Genomic DNA, 19,289 nt, shown 5'->3' on the forward strand with positions numbered 1-19,289 from the left:
GGTGGCACTTGGGGACACCGGGGATGTCCCCAAGCTCTGGGGGGAGGGGACAGCGCCGGTGACATCGCAGAGGGGCCGATTGTCCCCTCCCCCACCCCCCCATTGTCCCCTCCCCCACACTGTCCCCTCCCCCCCCCCCATTGTCCCCAATAAATTTTTTGTCCCCAAACGGCTCCGGGTGACAATGTGGGGGGTGGGGGGAGGGGAGGGGACAATTTGGGGACGTCCTGAAACCCCTCCCCCACCCCGGGCTGGGGGGGTCTCCCTGTGCCCCTCCCCCACCCCGGGTTTGCCCCTCCCCCACCCCGGGGATCTCCCCGCGCCCCTCCCCCACTTTGGGGTGTCCCCGTGCCCCTCCCCCACTTTGGGGGTGTCCCACCGCCCCTCCCCCCCGGTGTTCCCGTGCCCCTCCCCCACCCCGGGGGGGTGTCCCCCTTCCCCTCCCCCACCCCGGGCTGGGGGGTCTCCCCGTGCCCCTCCCCCCCACCCCGGGGGGTCTCCCCGCGCCCCTCCCCCACTTTGGGGGGGTCTCCCCACGCCCCTCCCCCCCCCCCGGGTGCCCCTTCTCCCCGGGGGTGCCCCTCCCCCCCACTTTGGGGTGTCCCACCGCCCCTCCCCCACTTTGGGGTGTCCCCGTGCCCCTCCCCCACCCCGGGGTGTCCCTCCCCCCACTTTGGGGTGTCCCACCGCCCCTCCCCCACTCCAGGGGGGCTCCCCGCGCCCCTCCCCCACCCCTGGGTGCCCCTCCCCCTACTTTGGGGGTGTCCCTCCCCTCCCCCTCGGTGTCCCCGTGCCCCTCCCCCACCTGGGCTGGGGGTCTCCCCGTGCCCCTCCCCCACTTTGGGGTCTCCCAGCGCCCCTCCCCCACCCCGGGCTGCCCCTCCCCCCACTTTGGGGGGGTGTCCCACCGCCCCTCCCCCACCCCGGGGGGGGCTCTCCCCGGTTCCCCTCCCCCCCTTTGGGGGTCTCTCCGCGCCCCTCCCCCAGTTTGGGGTGTCCCACCGCCCCTCCCCCACCCCAGGGGGGGTCTCCCCGTGCCCCTCCCCCCCCGGGTGCCCCTCCCCCCCCGGGTGCCCCTCCCCCCCCGGATCTCTCCCAGACGCGGAAGCGCCGCCGCCTCCTCCCCTCCCCCCCCCCGGGGGGTCCCCCTCCCCCTCCCCTCCCCCCCCCGGCCGTGACTCAGTTTCCCTTCCCCTTCCCCTCCCCCTCCCCCCTTCCCCTTCCCCTCCCCCCCCGGCGGCGTTTCCTGGGTGGGGCCCGCGGCGAAATCGGGGCCAAAAGCGGCGGAATCGGGAAAAAAGCGGCGGAGAGGGAGAAAAAGGGACAAAAAGGGACAAAAAGGGACAAAAAGGGTAAACCGGGACCACCCGGGATAAACCGGGACCACCCGGGATAAACCGGGATAAACCGGGACCACCCGCGATAAACCGGGACCAGAGCGGGACCACCCGGGATAAACCGGGACCAGCGAGAGACCACCCGGGACAAACCGGGACCGGCCAGGGACCACCCGGGACAGACCGAGGACAAACCGGGATAAACCGGGACTGGCCAGGGACAGACCGGGACAGACCGAGGACAAACCGGGACCACCCGAGACCACCCGGGACAAACCGGGACCGTCCAGGAACCACCAGGGATAAACCGGGACAGACCGAGGACAAACCGGGACAAACCGGGACCGGCCAGGGACCACCCGGGACAGAGCGGGGACAAACCGGGACCACCCGGGATAAATCGGGACCAGCCAGGGACAAACCGGGGCCACTCGGGACTACCCGGGAAGGATCGGGACAAGCATCAGGCGACAGCCGGGACAAACCGGGACCACCCCGAGACAAACCGGGATAAACCGGGACAAACCGAGACCACCCGGGAGCGGCCAGGGACAAACCGGGACCACCGAGGACAAGCGGGAAGGATCGGGAGCACCCGGGACAAACCGGAGCCGGTAGGGGACAAGCGGGACCACCCGGGACAAACCGGGGGGGATAAACCGGGACAAACCGGGGGGACAAACCGGGATAAACCGAGATAAACCGGGGGGACAAACCGGGATAAACTGGGGGGATAAACCAGGATAAACTGGGGGGATAAACCAGGACAAACCGGGGGAACAAACCGGGACAAACCGGGATAAACCGCGGGGACAAACCGGGATAAACTGGGGGGATAAACCGGGACAAACCGCGGTGACAAACCGGGAGGGACAAACCGGGATAAACTGGGGGGAAAAACCGGGACAAACCGGGAGGGACAAACCGGGACAAACCGGGATAAACCGGGGGGACAAACCGGGATAAACCGGGGGGACAAACCGGGACAAACCGCGGTGACAAACCGGGACAAACCGGGGGGACAAACCGGGACAAACCGGGACGACAAACCAGGATAAACCGGGGGGACAAAACCGGGATAAACTGGGGGGATAAACCGGGACAAACCGGGACAAACCGGGGGGGACAAACCGGGGGGACAACCCGGGACATCCGGACCGGGACAGTCGGGAGCGGAACCGAGCCCGGGAGGGGAAATCCGGGCGGGGTGTCCCGGGTTAGGTCCCGGTTCCAGGCGGGGTTGTCCCGGGTTAGGTCCCGGTTCCGGGGAGGTTATCCCGGGTTTGGGACGGTTGATCGCGCTCCGGGAGTTTATCCCGGTTCCGGGGGTCGTGTCCCGGTTCTAGGGAGGTTATCCCGGTTTTAGGAGGGTTTATCCCGGTTTTGGGAGGGTTTATCCCGGTTTCAGGAGGGTTTATCCCGGTTCCAGGGGAGTTTATCCCAGTTTTAGGGAGGTTTGTCCCAGTTCCAGGGGAGTTTATCCGGGTTTTAGGAGGGTTTATCCCGGTTTTAGGGGAGTTTATCCCGGTTCTAGAGGAGTTTATCCCGGTTTTAGGGGAGTTTATCCCGGTTTTAGGAGAGTTTATCCCAGTTTTAGGAGGTTTATCCCGGTTCTAGGGGAGTTTATCCCAGTTTTGGGGGAGTTTATCCCAGTTTTAGGGAGGTTTATCCCGATTCTAGGGGAGGTTATCCCGGTTTTGGGAGGGTTTATCCCGGTTTTAGGAGGGTTTATCCCGATTCTAGGGGAGGTTATCCCGGTTTTAGGAGGGTTTATCCCGGTTCCAGGGGAGTTTATCCCAGTTTTAGGGAGGTTTGTCCCAGTTCCAGGGGAGTTTATCCGGGTTTTAGGAGGGTTTATCCCGGTTTTAGGGGAGTTTATCCCGGTTTTAGGAGGGTTTATCCCGGTTTTAGGAGGGTTATCCCGGTTTTAGGAGGGTTTATCCCGGTTTTAGGAGGGTTTATCCCGGTTTTACGGGAGTTTATCCCGGTTTTTGGAGGGTTTATCCCGGTTCTGAGGGGGCGTGTCCCGGTTCTGAGGGGGCGTGTCCCGGTTCTGAGGGGGCGTGTCCCGGTTTTGGGGAAGTTGTCCCGGTTCTGTGGGGTTTGTCCCGGTTCCAGGGGTTTGTTCCCCTTCCGGGTGTGTTTAACCCGTTCCGGACAGGTTTAACCCATTCCAGGGAGGTTTAACCCGTTCCGGACAGGTTTATCCCGTTCCAGGGGGGGTTTAACCCGTTCCAGGGGGGTTTATCCCGTTCCAGGGGGGGTTTAACCCGTTCCAGGGGGGTTTATCCCGTTCCAGGGGGTGTTTATCCCGTTCCAGGGGGGTTTATCCCGTTCCAGGGGGTGTTTATCCCGTTCCAGGGGGGTTTATCTCGTTCCAGGGGGGGTTTATCCCATTCTAGGAGGGTTTATCCCGTTCCAGGGGTGTTTATCCCGTTCCAGGGGGTGTTTATCCCGTTCCAGGGGGGGTTTATCCCGTTCCAGGGGTGTTTATCCCGTTCTAGGGGGGTTATCCCGGTCCCGGTGTCTTTAACTTCTCCCGGGAATTCCTCCCGGTCCCTCCCGGTCTCTCCCTGTCCCGGTGGGTGTAACCCAGCCTGGGGGTTTATCCCAGTCCATCCCGGTCCATCCCGAGGGTTTATCCTGGTCTATCGCGAGGGTTTATCCCGGGTCCATTCCGAGCGTTTATCCCGGTCCCTCCCGGGGGTTTATCCTGGTCCATCCCGAGGGTTTATCCCGGTCCATCCCGGTCCATCCCGAGGGTTTATCCCGCTCCATCCCGAGGGTTTATCCCGGGTCCATTCCGAGCGTTTATCCCGGTCCCTCCCGGGGGTTTATCCTGGTCCATCCCGAGGGTTTATCCCGCTCCATCCCGCTCCTTTCCAGGGGGTTTATCCTGCTCCCTTCCAGGGGGTTTATCCCGGGTCCATCCCGAGCAGTTCCTCCCGCTCCATCCCGAGGATTTATCCCAGTCCATCCCGGTCCATCCCGGGGGTTTATCCCGGTCCCTCCCGAGGGTTTATCCCGGTTCATCCCGCTCCTTTCCAGGCCGTTTATCCCGCTCTATCCCGAGGTTTTATCCCAGTCCCTCCCGAGGTTTTGTCCCGCTCCATCCCGAGGGTTTATCCCGCTCCATCCCGTTCCTTTCCAGGCCGCTCCTCCCGCTCCATCCCGAGCAGTTCCTCCCGCTCCATCCCGAGGGTTTATCCCGGTCCCTCCCGCTCCAACCCGAGGGTTTATCCCGCTCCAACCCGAGGGTTTATCCCACTCCATCCCGTTCCTTTCCAGGCCGTTCCTCCCGCTCCATCCCGAGGGTTTATCCCGCTCCCTCCCGGTCCCTCCCGAGGTTTTATCCCGCTCCATCCCGGGGATTTATCCCGCTCCATCCCGTTCCTTTCCAGGCCGCTCCTCCCGCTCCATCCCGAGCAGTTCCTCCCGCTCCATCCCGAGGATTTATCCCGGTTTATCCTGGTCCATTCCGAGGGTTTATCCCGGTCCCTCCCGGTCTCTCCCGAGGATTTATCCCGAGCGGTCCCTCCCGCTCCATCCCGAGCACTTCCTCCCGCTCCATCCCGAGGTTTTATCCCGGTCCCTCCCGTTCCCTTTCCAGGCCGTTCCTCCCGCTCCATCCCGAGGGTTTATCCCGCTCCATCCCGAGGGTTTATCCCCAGGTTTTATCCCGGTCCATCCCGAGGGTTTATCCCGCTCCATCCCGAGGGTTTATCCCGCTCCATCCCGAGGGTTTATCCCGCTCCATCCCGAGGTTTTATCCCGGTCCCTCCCGTTCCCTTCCAGGCCGTTCCTCCCGCTCCATCCCGAGGGTTTATCCTGGTTCATCCCGGTCTCTCCCGAGGGTTTATCCCGGTCCATCCCGCTCCTTTCCAGGCCGTTCCTCCCGCTCCATCCCGAGGATTTATCCCGGTCCATCCCGCTCCATCCCGGGAATTTATCCCGGTCCCTCCCGTTCCTTTTCAGGCCGTTCCTCCCGCTCCATCCCGAGGGTTTATCCCGGTTTATCCCGCTCCATCCCGAGGGTTTATCCCGGTTTATCCCGCTCCATCCCGAGGGTTTATCCCGGTCCATCCCGAGGGTTTATCCCGGTTTATCCCGTTCCATCCCGAGGGTTTATCCCGCTCCCTCCCGTTCCTTTCCAGGCCGCTCCATCCCGCTCCATCCCGAGGGTTTATCCCGCTCCATCCCGCGGGTTTATCCCGCTCCATCCCGGTCCATCCCGAGGATTTATCCCGGTCCCTCCCGTTCCTTTCCAGGCCGTTCCTCCCGCTCCATCCCGCGGGTTTATCCCGGTCCATCCCGCTCCATCCCGAGGGTTTATCCCGCTCCCTCCCGTTCCTTTCCAGGCCGTTCCTCCCGCTCCATCCCGCGGGTTTATCCCACTCCATCCCGAGGGTTTATCCCGGTTTATCCCGCTCCATCCCGAGGGTTTATCCCGCTCCATCCCGAGGGTTTATCCCGGTTTATCCCGTTCCATCCCGAGGGTTTATCCCGCTCCATCCCGTTCCTTTCCAGGCCGTTCCTCCCGCTCCATCCCGAGAGTTTATCCCAGTCTATCCCGAGGATTTATCCCGCTCCCTCCCGCTCCATCCCGAGGGTTTATCCCGCTCCCTCCCGTTCCTTTCCAGGCCGTTCCTCCCGCTCCATCCCGAGGGTTTATCCCGCTCCATCCCGAGGGTTTATCCCGCTCCATCCCGAGGGTTTATCCCGCTCCCTCCCGTTCCCTTCCAGGCCGTTCCTCCCGCTCCATCCCGAGGGTTTATCCCGGTTTATCCCGCTCCATCCCGAGGGTTTATCCCGCTCCATCCCGAGGGTTTATCCCGCTCCCTCCCGTTCCTTTCCAGGCCGTTCCTCCCGCTCCATCCCGACCACTCCCTCCGCCCTCCGCCCTCCCCCGCGATGCCGCCGCCCCTCCCGCCGCCCGTCCGTCTGTCCGTGCTGCTGTCCGTCCTGCTGTCCGCCCTGCCGCCCGGCCCGGCCCGGGCGCTCTCCACGTGCCGCACGCTGGACCTGGAGGCGGCGCGGCTGAAGCGGATCGAGGCCGTGCGGGGCCAGATCCTGAGCAAGCTCCGGTTACCGGCGCCGCCGCCCGAGCCCGGCCCGGCCCCGGCGCTGCCCGAGGAGGTTCGGGCGCTCTACAACAGCACCCGGGAGCTGCTGCGGCAGCGGGCGCGGCTGCGGCAGCCCGAGGAGCCGCAGGACTACTACGCCAAGGAGCTGCTGCGCTTCCCCATGGAGAGCCCCGGGGAAGGTGAGGGACAGACGGACACCGGGGGGACAGAGGGACATGGGGACATGGGGACAGAGAGGGACATGGGGACACACAGGGGGACAGGAGCCCGAGGAGCCGCAGGACTACTACGCCAAGGAGCTGCTGCGCTTCCCCATGGAGAGCCCCGCCGAAGGTGAGGGACAGACGGACACCGGGAGGGACAGGGGGACATGGGGGGGACAGGGGGACAGGGGGACATGGGGACACAGGGAGGGACAGCAGCCCGAGGAGCCGCAGGACTGCTACGCCAAGGAGCTGCTGCGCTTCCCCATGGAGAGCCCCGCGGAAGGTGAGGGACAGACGGACACCGGGAGGGACAGAGGGACACAGGGACATGGGGACAGAGGGACATTGGGGACACACAGAGGGAGAGCAGCCCGAGGAGCCGCAGGACTACTACGCCAAGGAGCTGCTGCGCTTCCCCATGGAGAGCCCCGGGGAAGGTGAGGGACAGACGGACACCGGGGGGACAGGGGGACACAGGGGGGACAGGGGGACATGGGGGGACACGGGGACATGGGGCACGGGCGCGGCTGCGGCAGCCCGAGGAGCTGCAGGACTGCTACGCCAAGGAGCTGCTGCGCTTCCCCATGGAGAGCCCCGCGGAAGGTGAGGGACATTGGGGACATTGGGGACACTGGGGACATTGGGGGCACCGGGAGGGACAGGGGGGCATGGGGACATGGGGGGGACATGGGGACATGGGGACACAGGGAGGGACAGGGGGGCATGGGGACATGGGGACAGAGAGGGACATGGGGACACAGGGAGGGACAGCAGCCCGAGGAGCCGCAGGACTGCTACGCCAAGGAGCTGCTGCGCTTCCCCATGGAGAGCCCCGCGGAAGGTGAGGGGACATTGGGGACATTGGGGACATTGGGGACACTGGGGACATTGGGGACATTGGGGACATGGGGGGGACACAGAGGGACAGCAGCCCGAGGAGCCGCAGGACTGCTACGCCAAGGAGCTGCTGCGCTTCCCCATGGAGAGCCCCGGGGAAGGTGAGGGACAGGGGGACATTGGGGACAGTGGGGACATTGGGGACACTGAGGGGACAGAGGGACACGGGGACACACAGAGGAACAGGAGCCGCAGGAGTGCCTAGCCAAGGAGCTGCTGCGCTTCCCCATGGAGAGCCCTGGGGAAGGTGAGGGACAGACGGACACCGGGAGGGACAGATGGACAGAGGGACAGCTGGACATGGTCACAGGGTCAGGGTTACCTTCAGTGACCCCCGTGGTGACCCTGAGGTGAAACAGTGACCCCATGGTGACCTGGTGACCCTGAGGTGACCCCATGACCCCATGGTGACCCCATGGTGACCCCATGGTGATCTGGTGTCCCCCAGGTGACCCTGAGGTGACCTCATGACCCCGTGGTGACCTGGTGACCCCGAGCTCACCCAGGGTCACCAGTGTCCCCAATGTCCCCAATGTCCCCTCAGTGTCCCCTCAATGTCCCCAACCCCCCCAATCCCCCCAATGTCCCCCCAATGTCCCCAATGTCCCCAATGTCCCCAGTGTCCCCAATGTCCCCAATGTCCCCAATGTCCCCCAATGTCCCCAATGTCCCCCCAATGTCCCCAGTGTCCCCAATGTCCCCAGTGTCCCCAATGTCCCCAATGTCCCCCCAATGTCCCCAATCCCCCCCAATGTCCCCAATGTCCCCAGTGTCCCCAATGTCCCCAGTGTCCCCAATGTCCCCAATATCCCCAATGTCCCCAATGTCCCCAATGTCCCCCAATGTCCCCAATCCCCCCAATGTCCCCACTGTCCCCAATGTCCCCAATGTCCCCAATGTCCCCAATGTCCCCAATGTCCCCCCAATGTCCCCAATGTCCCCAATGTCCCCAATGTCCCCAATGTCCCCCCAATGTCCCCAATGTCCCCAATGTCCCCAACCCCCCCAATGTCCCCGCAGGTGACCCGTGGCGCCCCTCCCCCCGCAGTCTGTATTTCCGGTTCAACGTCTCCCGGGTCCGGGCCGGGCTGGGCCGGGCCGAGCTGAGCCGGGCCGAGCTGCGCCTGCTGCGCCAGGGGACACAGGGGACACCGGGGACAGCGCAGGGGACACCGGGGACAGCACCGGGGACGGCCACGGGGCTGGAGCAGAGAGTGGAGCTCTACCAGGTGGGCATTTGGGGACAGTGGGGACATTGGGGGGGTTGGGGACATTGGGGACAGCGGGGACAGAGGGGACAGTGGGGACAGTGGGGTGGCACTGGGACATTGGGGGGACATTGGGGACAGTGGGGACAGTGGGGACATTGGGGACATTGGGGACATTGGGGGGATTCAGGACACAGGGGGATTGGGGACAGTGGGGACATTGGGGACAGTGGGGACATTGGGGACATTGGGGACATTGGGGGGATTCAGGACACCGGGGGGATTGGGGACAGTGGGGACATTGGGGACAGTGGGGACAGTGGGGACATTGGGGGGATTCAGGACACAGGGGGGATTGGGGACAGTGGGGACATTGGGGACAGTGGGGACAGTGGGGACATTGGGGGGATTCAGGACACAGGGGGGATTGGGGACAGTGGGGACAGTGGGGACATTGGGGACATTGGGGGGATTGAGGACACAGGGGACAGCGGGGATGGAGCAGAGAGTGGAGCTCTATGAGGTGGGCACGGGGACATTGGGGACATTGGGGGGGTTGGGGATGTTGGGGGGACATTGGGGACATTGGGGACATTGGGGGGACATTGGGGGGATTGGGGAGGTTGGGGAGGTTGGGGAGGTTGGGGACATTGGGACACTGGGGACAGTGGGGACAGCCATGGGGACAGCGGGGACAGCGGGACTGGAGCAGAAAGTGGAGCTCTATGAGGTGGGCATTTGGGGACAGTGGGGATATTGGGACATTGGGGGGACATTGGGACATTGGGGGGACATTGGGACATTGGGGGATTGGGGACATTGGGGACATTGGGGACACTGGGGGGATTGGGGGGATTGGGGACATTGGGGGGATTGGGGACATTGGGGGGATTGGGGACATTGGGGACCTTGGGGACATTGGGGACATTGGGGGGATTGGGGACATTGGGGGGATTGGGGACATTGGGGACCTTGGGGACATTGGGGACATTGGGGGGATTGGGGACATTGGGGGGATTGGGGACATTGGGGACCTTGGGGACATTGGGGGGATTGGGGGGACATTGGGGACACTGGGGACATTGGGGGGATTGGGGACATTGGGGACACTGGGGACACAGGGGACAGCCATGGCGACAGCCACGGGGCTGGAGCAGAGAATGGAGCTCTACCAGGTGGGCATTTGGGGACAGTGGGGACATTGGGGGGGGTTGAGGGCTTGGGGACATCAGGGACACTGAGGGGATATTGGGGACATTGGGGAGATTGGGGACGTTGAGGGGGTTGGGGACAGTGGGGACACTGGGGACATTGGGGACAGCTGGGACAGTGGGGACAGCGGGGCTGGAGTAGAAAGTGGAGCTCTACTAGGTGGGCATTTGGGGACATTGGGGACATGGGGGGGACATTGGGGACATTGGGGGGACATTGGTGACAGCTGGGACATTGAGGACATTGGGGGGATTGGGGACATTGGGGACATTGGGGACAGCGGGGACAGCCACGGGGCTTGAGCAGAGAGTGGAGCTCTACCAGGTGGGCATTTGGGGACATTGGGGACATTGGGGGGATTGGGGACACTGGGGACATTGGGGGGATTGGGGACATTGGGGACAGTGGGGACATTGGGGACATTGGGGACATTGGGGACATTGGGGACAGTGGGGACATTGGGGACATTGGGGACATTGGGGACATTGGGGACATTGGGGGGATTGGGGACATTGGGGACATTGGGGGGATTGGGGACATTGGGGACATTGGGGACATTGGGGGGATTGGGGACATTGGGGGGACATTGGGGACATTGGGGACATTGGGGGGACATTGGGGACATTGGGGGGACATTGGGGGGATTGGGGAGGTTGGGGATATTGGGACACTGGGGACATTTGGGACAGCCATGGGGACAGCGGGGACAGCGGGACTGGAGCAGAGAGTGGAGCTCTATGAGGTGGGCACGGGGACATTGGGGACACTGAGGGGGTTGGGGATGTTGGGGGGATTGGGGACATTGGGGACATTGGGGGATTCGGGGACATTGGGGACATTGGGGGGATTGGGGACATTGGGGGGATTGGGGGGATTGGGGACATTGGGGACATTGGGGACATTGGGGGGATTGGGGACTTTGGGGACATTGGGGGGACATTGGGGGGACATTGGGGGACATTGGGGACATTGGGGTCATTGGGGACACCTTGGGGACATTGGGGGGATTGGGGACATTGGGGGGATTGGGGACATTGGGGGCAGTGAGGGGACATTGGGGACAGAGGGGACATTGGGGGGACATTGGGAACATTGGGGACATTGGGGGGACATTGGGGACATTGGGGACAGAGGGGACATTGAGGGGGACAGCGGTGTCCCTGTGTCCACCTGGTTGAGCTCCACTCTCTGCTCCAGTCCCAATGTCCCCAATGTCCCCAATGTCCCCAATGTCCCCAATGTCCCCAATGTCCCCATCAATCCCCCCAATGTCCCCACTGTCCCCTCACTGTCCCCAATGTCCCCACTGTCCCCAATATCCCCAGTCCCCCCAATGTCCCCCCAATGTCCCCAATGTCCCCAATGACCCCTCACTGTCCCCTCACTGTCCCCTCACTGTCCCCTCACTGTCCCCTCACTGTCCCCTCACTGTCCCCTTTGTCCCCAGGGTTTCGGGAACTCCTCCTGGCGGTTCCTCCACGGCCGCTCCATCCGCGTCACCCCCGAGGACGAGTGGCTCTGGTTCGACGTCACCGACACCGTCCGCCAGTGGCTGCGCGGCTCCGGTGAGGGACGGCGGCGTCCCCAACCTCCCCCTGTCCCCACAGACCGGAACATTCCGGAAAATTCCAGAAAATTCCCGAAAATTCCCGAATTTTTACGAAAATCGGCCAAAATTCCATAAAAATCCTCAAAATTTTCACCCAAATGCGGCAAAATCCCCTCAAAAATCCGACGGTGAGGGACGGCGCTGTCCCCAACCTCCCCCTGTCCCCACAGCCCGGAAAATTCTGGAAAATTCCAGAAAATTCTGCAAAATTACTGAAATTCTACGAAAATCGGCCAAAATTTCAACCAAATTTGGAAAAATCCCCCCAAAAAATCCGACCGTGAGGGAGCAGCTCTGGTGAGGGACAGCGGCATCCTCGGTGTCCCCAAATCCCAAAAAATTCCTGAAAATTCTGTGAAATTCCAGAAAATTCCACGGAATTCTTGAAAATTCATGAAATTTCCAGAAAATTCCACAAAATTCTTCAGAAATTTCACCCAAATGCAGCAAAATCCCCTCAAAAATCCGACTGTGAGGGCGCGGCTCCGGTGAGGGACAGCGGTGTCCCCAACCACCCCCTGTCTCCACAGATCGGAACATTCTGGAAAATTCCTGAAAATTCCACGAAATTCATGGAAATTTCGAAAATTTTACAAAAATCGGCCAAAATTTCACCCAAATGCGGCAAAATCACCCCAAAAATCCGACCGTCAGGGCGCGGCTCCGGTGAGGGACAGGGACGTCCCCAAATCCAAAAAAATTCCTGAAAATTCCAGAAAATTCCCAAAATTTCCATGGATTTCTTGAAAATTCTCAAAATTTCCTGAAAATTCCTCAAAAATTTCACCCAAATGCAGCGAAATCCCCCCAAAAATGCGACCCTGTGTTTGTGTGGCTCTGGTGAGGGACAGGGGCGTCCCCAACCATCCCCTGTCCCCACTGACCGGAACATTCCGGAAAATTCCGGAAAATTCTGCGAAATTCACGGAAATTTCGAAAATTTTACGAAAATCGGCCAAAATTTCACACAAATACAGCAAAATCCCCCCAAAATTAAAAAAAAAAACAACCAAATTTCCCTCAAAACAACCAAAATCCCCGAATTTGTTCCGGCTCAGCGCTCACTGCCCCTGCGAGCCCAACCTCAACATTCCCAAAAATCCCAAAATTTACCCCCAAATCCCCCCCAAAAATCCCCCAAAATTCACCACAAATCCCCCAAATTCGCCCAAATCCCCCCCAAATCCCCCCAGATTACCCCAAATCCCCCCAAAAAATTCCCCCCAAAAATCCCCCCAAAATTCCCAAAATCCCCCCCAAATCCCCCCAAATCCCCCAAAATTTCCCCCAAAATTTCCCCCAAAATTTCCCAAATCCCCCAAATTTCTCCTCAAAATCCGCATAATCTCCCAAAATCCACCAAAAATTCACCCAAAATCTCCCCAAATGCCCCCAAAATCCCCCTAAAAAATCCCCAAATCCCCCAAAATCCCCCTAAAATCCTCCCAAAAATCCCCATAATCCTCCCAAATCCACCAAAAATTCAACCAAAATCCCCCAAATCCCCCCAAAAAATCCCCAAATCCCCCCCAAATCTCTCAAATCCCCCCAAATCCCCCAAAATAAACCCCAAAAATTCCCATAATCCCCCAAAATCCACCAAAAATTCACCCAAAATCTCCCCAAAATCCCCCCAAATCCACCCAAAATTCCCCCAAAATTCCCGAAAAAAACCCCAAAATCCCCAAAATTTCCCCCAAAATTCCCCAAATTCCCCCAATTTTCCCCCAATTTGTGCAGACTCCGAGGGGCTGTTCCGGCTCAGCGCTCACTGCCCCTGCGAGCCCGACCTCAACATTCCCAAAAAATCCCAAAATTTCCCCCAAACCCCCCCAAAATCCCCTCCAAATCCACCCAAATCCCCCAAAATAAACCCAAAAATTCCCAAAATCCCCCAAAAATCCCCATAATCCCCCAAAACCCACCAAAAATTCACCCAAAATTCACCCAAAATCCCCCCAAAATCCCCCCAAAAATCCCCATAATCCCCCAAAATCCGCCAAAAATTTGCCAAAAATCCCCCCAAATTCCCCCAAACCCCCCCAAAATCCCCCAAAAAATCCCAAAACCCTTTAAATTTTCCCCCAAATCCCCGAAATTTCCCCCAAACCCCCAAAATTTCTCTCTCTGTGCAGATTCGGAGGGGCTGTTCCGGCTCAGCGCTCACTGCCCCTGCGAGCCCGGCGGCGAGGGCGACGGCGACGGCCTCAAAATCAGCATCGAAGGTTTGGGGCAATTTTGGGGCTTTTTGGGAAAATTGGGGAGTTTGGGGATTTGGGGGATTTTTTGGGAATTTTTTTGGGGGATTTTGAGGGGATTTTTGGGGGGATTTTAGGGGGATTTTAGGGGGATTTTGGGGGATTTTGGGTGATTTCCAGGAGGATTTTGGGGAAATTTTGGGAGGATTTTGAGGGGATTTGGGGAAAAATTTTGGGGGATTTGGGGGGATTTTGGGTGAATTTTGGGGGGATTTTAGGGGGATTTGTGGGGATTTTTGGGGATTTTGGGGGATTTTGGGGGATTTTGAGGGGATTTTTGGGGGGATTTTGGGGAGATTTGGGGATTTCCGGGAGGATTTTGGGGAAATTTTGGGAGGATTTTGAGGGGATTTGGGGAAAAATTTTGGGGGATTTTGGGGGGGATTTGGGGATTTTGGGGGATTTGGGGGAATTTTTTGGGAATTTTTGGGGGGGATTTGAGGGAAGTTTTTGGGAATTTGGGGAATTTTTGGGGGGGATTTGGGGAAAATTGGGGGGGATTGAGGGATTTGGGGAGGATTTTGGGGGATTTTTGGGAATGTTTTGGAATTTTTAGAGGGATTTGGGGAAAATTGGGGCATTTGGGGATTTGGGGGCATTTTTAGGAATTTTTGGGGGGGATTTGGGGGGATTTTGGGGGGATTTTGAGGGGATTTGGGGATTTGGGGAGATTTTGGTGGATTTTGGGAGTTTGGGGGAATTTCGAGGCGATTTTGGGGCGATTTTGGGGAATTCTGGGTGGATTTTTTGGGAAGTTTTGGGGAGATTTCGGAAGAAAATGAGGAGGATTTTGGGGAATTTTGGGGGTTTTGGGAGGATTTTGGGCGAATTTTGGATGAATTTTTGGGATTTTTGGGAGATTTTGGGATTTGGGGGGATTTGGAGGATTTTGGGGTGGGGTTTTGGGGCAGATTTCAGGAGATTTTCCACAATTTGGACGTTTGGCGGCGTTTTGGCGCCGTTCGGAGCAGCGGCGCCGAGCTCGGGACCGGCGTCCCCAGCGGTGTCACCAACGGTGTCACCAATGTCCCCAACCGTGTCACCAACAGTGCCACCAGGGGCCCCAATGTCCCCAGTGTCCCCAACCGTGTCACCAACGGTGTGACCGGTGTCCCCAATGTCCCCAACAGTGCCACCAGGGTCCCCAACGGTGTCCCCAGTGTCCCCAACCGTGTCACCAACGGTGCCACCAGGGTCCCCAACGGTGTCCCCAGTGTCCCCAACCGTGTCACCAACGGTGCCACCAGGGTCCCCAATGGTGTCACCAGTGTCCCCAACCGTGTCACCAATGTCCCCAACGGTGTCACCAACCGTGTCACCAACGGTGTCACCAGGGTCACCAACGGTGTCACCAACGGTGTCACCAACGGTGCAACCAGGGTCCCCAATGTCACCAATGTCCCCAACGGTGTCACCAATGTCCCCAATGGTGTCACCAACGGTGCCACCAATGTCCCCAGTGTCACCAATGTCCCCAATGGTGTCACCAATGTCTCCAACAGTGTCCCCAACGGTGTCACGGGTGTCCCCAATGGTGTGACCGGTGTCACCAATGTCCCCAAAGGTGTCCCCAACCGTGTCACCAACAGTGTCACCAATGTCCCCAGTGTCACCAATGTCCCCAATGTCCCCAATGTCCCCAACAGTGTCCCCCACGGTGTCACCAATGTCCCCAATGGTGTCCCCAATGTCCCCTCAGTGTCACCAATGTCCCCAATGTATCCAATTTCCTCAACAGTGTCACCAGCGACCCCAATGGTGTCCCCAATGTCCCCAGTGATGTCCCCAGTGTCCCCAATGGTGTCACCAATGTCCCCAATGATGTCCCCAGTGATGTCCCCAATGTCCCCAATGTCCCCTCACAGGGTTTGAGCAGCAGAGGGGTGACATGCAGAGCATCGCGCGCCGTCACCGCCGTGTCCCCAATGATGATGTCATTATTGTCCCCAGTGATGATGTCATTATTGTCCCCATTGTCCCCAGGGTTTGAGCAGCAGAGGGGTGACATGCAGAGCATCGCGCGCCATCACCGCCGTGTCCCCAGTGATGATGTCATTATTGTCCCCAGTGATGATGTCATTATTGTCCCCAGGGTTTGAGCAGCAGCGGGGTGACATGCAGAGCATCGCGCGCCGTCACCGCCGTGTCCCCAGTGATGATGTCATTATTGTCCCCAGGGTTCGAGCAGCAGCGGGGTGACATGCAGAGCATCGCGCGCCGTCACCGCCGTGTCCCCAGTGATGATGTCATTATTGTCCCCATGCAGGGTTCGAGCAGCAGAGGGGTGACATGCAGAGCATCGCGCGCCGTCACCGCCGTGTCCCCAGTGATGATGTCATTATTGTCCCCAGTGATGATGTCATTATTGTCCCCTCACAGGGTTCGAGCAGCAGAGGGGTGACATGCAGAGCATCGCGCGCCGTCACCGCCGTGTCCCCAGTGATGATGTCATTATTGTCCCCAGTGATGATGTCATTATTGTCCCCAGGGTTTGAGCAGCAGAGGGGTGACATGCAGAGCATCGCGCGCCGTCACCGCCGTGTCCCCAGTGATGATGTCATTATTGTCCCCAGTGATGATGTCATTATTGTCCCCAATGATGATGTCATTATTGTCCCCCTCACAGGGTTCGAGCAGCAGAGGGGTGACATGCAGAGCATCGCGCGCCGTCACCGCCGTGTCCCCAGTGATGATGTCCCCAGTGATGATGTCATTATTGTCCCCAGGGTTCGAGCAGCAGAGGGGTGACATGCAGAGCATCGCGCGCCGTCACCGCCGTGTCCCCAGTGATGATGTCATTATTGTCCCCATGCAGGGTTCGAGCAGCAGAGGGGTGACATGCAGAGCATCGCGCGCCGTCACCGCCGTGTCCCCAGTGATGATGTCATTATTGTCCCCATGCAGGGTTCGAGCAGCAGAGGGGTGACATGCAGAGCATCGCGCGCCGTCACCGCCGTGTCCCCCACCTCCTGGCCATGGCGCTGCCACCCGAGCGCGCCCAGGCCCTGCACGGCCACCGGCAGAGACGGGCCCTGGAGGGACAGCACTGCGGGGGGTAGGGGACAGCGGGGACACTGAGGGGACATTGGGGACAGTGGGGACACTGGGGACATTGGGGACATTGGGACATTGGGGACATTGGGGACACTGGGGACATTGGGGACACTGGGGACATTGGGGGGATTGGGGACACTGGGGGGATTGGGGACATTGGGGACATTGGGGACATTGGGGACATCGGGGACACTGGGGACATTGGGGGGGTTGGGGGGGTTGGGGACATTGGGAGGGTTGGGGACATTGGGGACACTGGGGACATTGGGGACACTGGGGACATTGGGGGGATTGGGGGGATTGGGGACATTGGGGACATTGGGGGTTGGGGATATTGGGGGGATTGGGGGGATTGGGGACATTGGGGACATTGGGGACATTGGGGACATTGGGGGGATTGGGGACATCGGGGACATTGGGGGGATTGGGGACATTGGGGGGATTGGGGACATTGGGGACATTGGGGACGTTGGGGGACATTGGGGACATTGGGGACATTGGGGGGACATTGGGGGACATTGGGGACGTTGGGGACATTGGGGACATTGGGGGGACATTGGGGACATTGGGGACATTGGGGACATTGGGGACATTGGGGGGACACTGGGGGGACATTGGGGACATTGGGGACATTGGGGACATTGGGGACATTGGGGACACTGGGGACACTGGGGACACTGGGGGGGTTGGGGACATTGGGGACATTGGGGACATTGGGGACATTGGGGACATTGGGGGGGACATTGGGGACATTGGGGACATTGGGGGGGGTTGGGGGGGATGGGGACATTGGGACCTTTCCCCAAAATCAGGACCCTCAGGGACCCCAAAATCCTCCCCAAAACCCCCAAAATCTGCTCCAAAATCTCTCATTATTAACTCGGGGTGAGCTGGGGACCCCCAAAATCCCCTCAAACCCCCTCAAACCACCCCCAAACCCCCCAAAATTCCCCCAAATCCCCCCCAAACCCCCATTTATGACTCTGGGACCCCCAAAATCCCCCCAAACGGCAGCCCCGAGGAGCAGAGCTGCTGCGTGCGCCCCCTGTGCATCCACTGGGGCTGGGACCCCCTGGGACCCCCAAATCCCCCCAAAATCCCCTCAAATCCCCCCCAAACCCCCATTTCTCCCCCTGGGACCCCCCAAAATCCTCCCAAACTCCCCCAAATCCACCCCAAATCCCCCTGAAACCCCCATTTCTTACCCTGGGACCCCCCAATATCCCCCTCAAACTCTCCCAAATCCCCCCCAAACCCCCATTTCTCCCCCTGGGACCCCCCAAAATCCCCCTCAAATCCCCATTTATGACTCTGGGACCCCCAAATCCCCTTCAAATCCCCCCCAAATCCCCATTTCTCACCCCGGGACCCCCCAATATCCCCTCAAACTCCCCCAAATCCCCTTCAAAACCCCATTTCTCACCCTGGGACCCCCTAAAACCCCCTCAAATCCCCCCCCAAGTCCCCATTTATCACCCTGGGACCCCGCAAAATCCCCTCAAACCCCCTCAAACTGTCCTCAAGCCCCCCCAAATCCCCTCCAACCCCCTCAGAGCCCCCCCAAATCCCCCCAAACCCCCATTTATCACCCCGGGACCCCCCAAAATCCCCCTCAAATCCCCATTTATGACTCTGGGACCCCCCAAATCCCCCCAAACCCCCATTTCTCACCCTGGGACCCCCCAAAATCCCCTCAAACCCCCATTTCTCACCCCAAACCCCCCCATTTCCCCCAGCCCCGAGGAGCAGAGCTGCTGCGTGCGCCCCCTGTGCATCCACTGGGGCTGGGACCACCTGGGACCCCCAAATCCCCCCCAAATCCCCCCAAAATCCCCTCAAATCCCCCCCAAACCCCCATTTCTCCCCCTGGGACCCCCCAAAATCCCCCCAAACTCCCCCAAATCCACCCCAAATCCCCCTCAAACCCCCATTTCTTACCCTGGGACCCCCCAATATCCCCCTCAAACTCTCCCAAATCCCCCTCAAACCCCCATTTCTCACCCTGGGACCCCCCAAAATCCATCTCAAACCCCCATTTATGACTCTGGGACCCCCAAATCCCCCCAAACCCCCAAATGTCAGCCCCGAGGAGCAGAGCTGCTGCGTGCGCCCCCTGTGCATCCACTGGGGCTGGGACCCCCAAAACTCCCCCAAATCCCCCTCAAACCCCCCAAATCCCCCCCAAACCCCCATTTCTCACCCCGGGACCCCCCAAAATCCATCTCAAACCCCCATTTATGACTCTGGGACCCCCCAATCCCCCAGCCCCGAGGAGCAGAGCTGCTGCGTGCGCCCCCTGTACATCGATTTCCGCCGGGACCTGCAGTGGAAGTGGATCCACGAGCCCCGGGGGTACATGGCCAACTTCTGCGGGGGACCCTGCCCCTACATCTGGAGCTCCGACACCCACCACACCAAGGTGGG

The 19,289-nt window shown here is 60.1% G+C and overlaps 1 protein-coding gene across 1 annotated transcript; it reads left to right on the plus strand.

Annotated features, from left to right (window-relative positions):
- Nucleotides 1–1,289: 1,289 nt before the first annotated feature.
- LOC311165940 (transforming growth factor beta-1 proprotein-like) lies at nucleotides 1,290–19,286 on the plus strand (the record flags this gene model as incomplete). The annotated part of the gene is made up of 7 exons (XM_084227427.1): nucleotides 1,290–1,951; nucleotides 6,194–6,600; nucleotides 8,545–8,753; nucleotides 11,392–11,509; nucleotides 13,689–13,778; nucleotides 16,716–16,866; nucleotides 19,131–19,286. Coding segments are annotated over exons 2-7 (1,076 nt in total), but the record flags the coding sequence as incomplete, so codon positions are not given.
- Between the last annotated feature and the right edge of the window lie 3 nt (nucleotides 19,287–19,289).

This window comes from Fringilla coelebs (genome assembly GCF_963513975.1).
Source record: "Fringilla coelebs genome assembly, contig: SCAFFOLD_420, whole genome shotgun sequence".
NCBI classification, from domain to species: domain Eukaryota; kingdom Metazoa; phylum Chordata; class Aves; order Passeriformes; family Fringillidae; genus Fringilla; species Fringilla coelebs.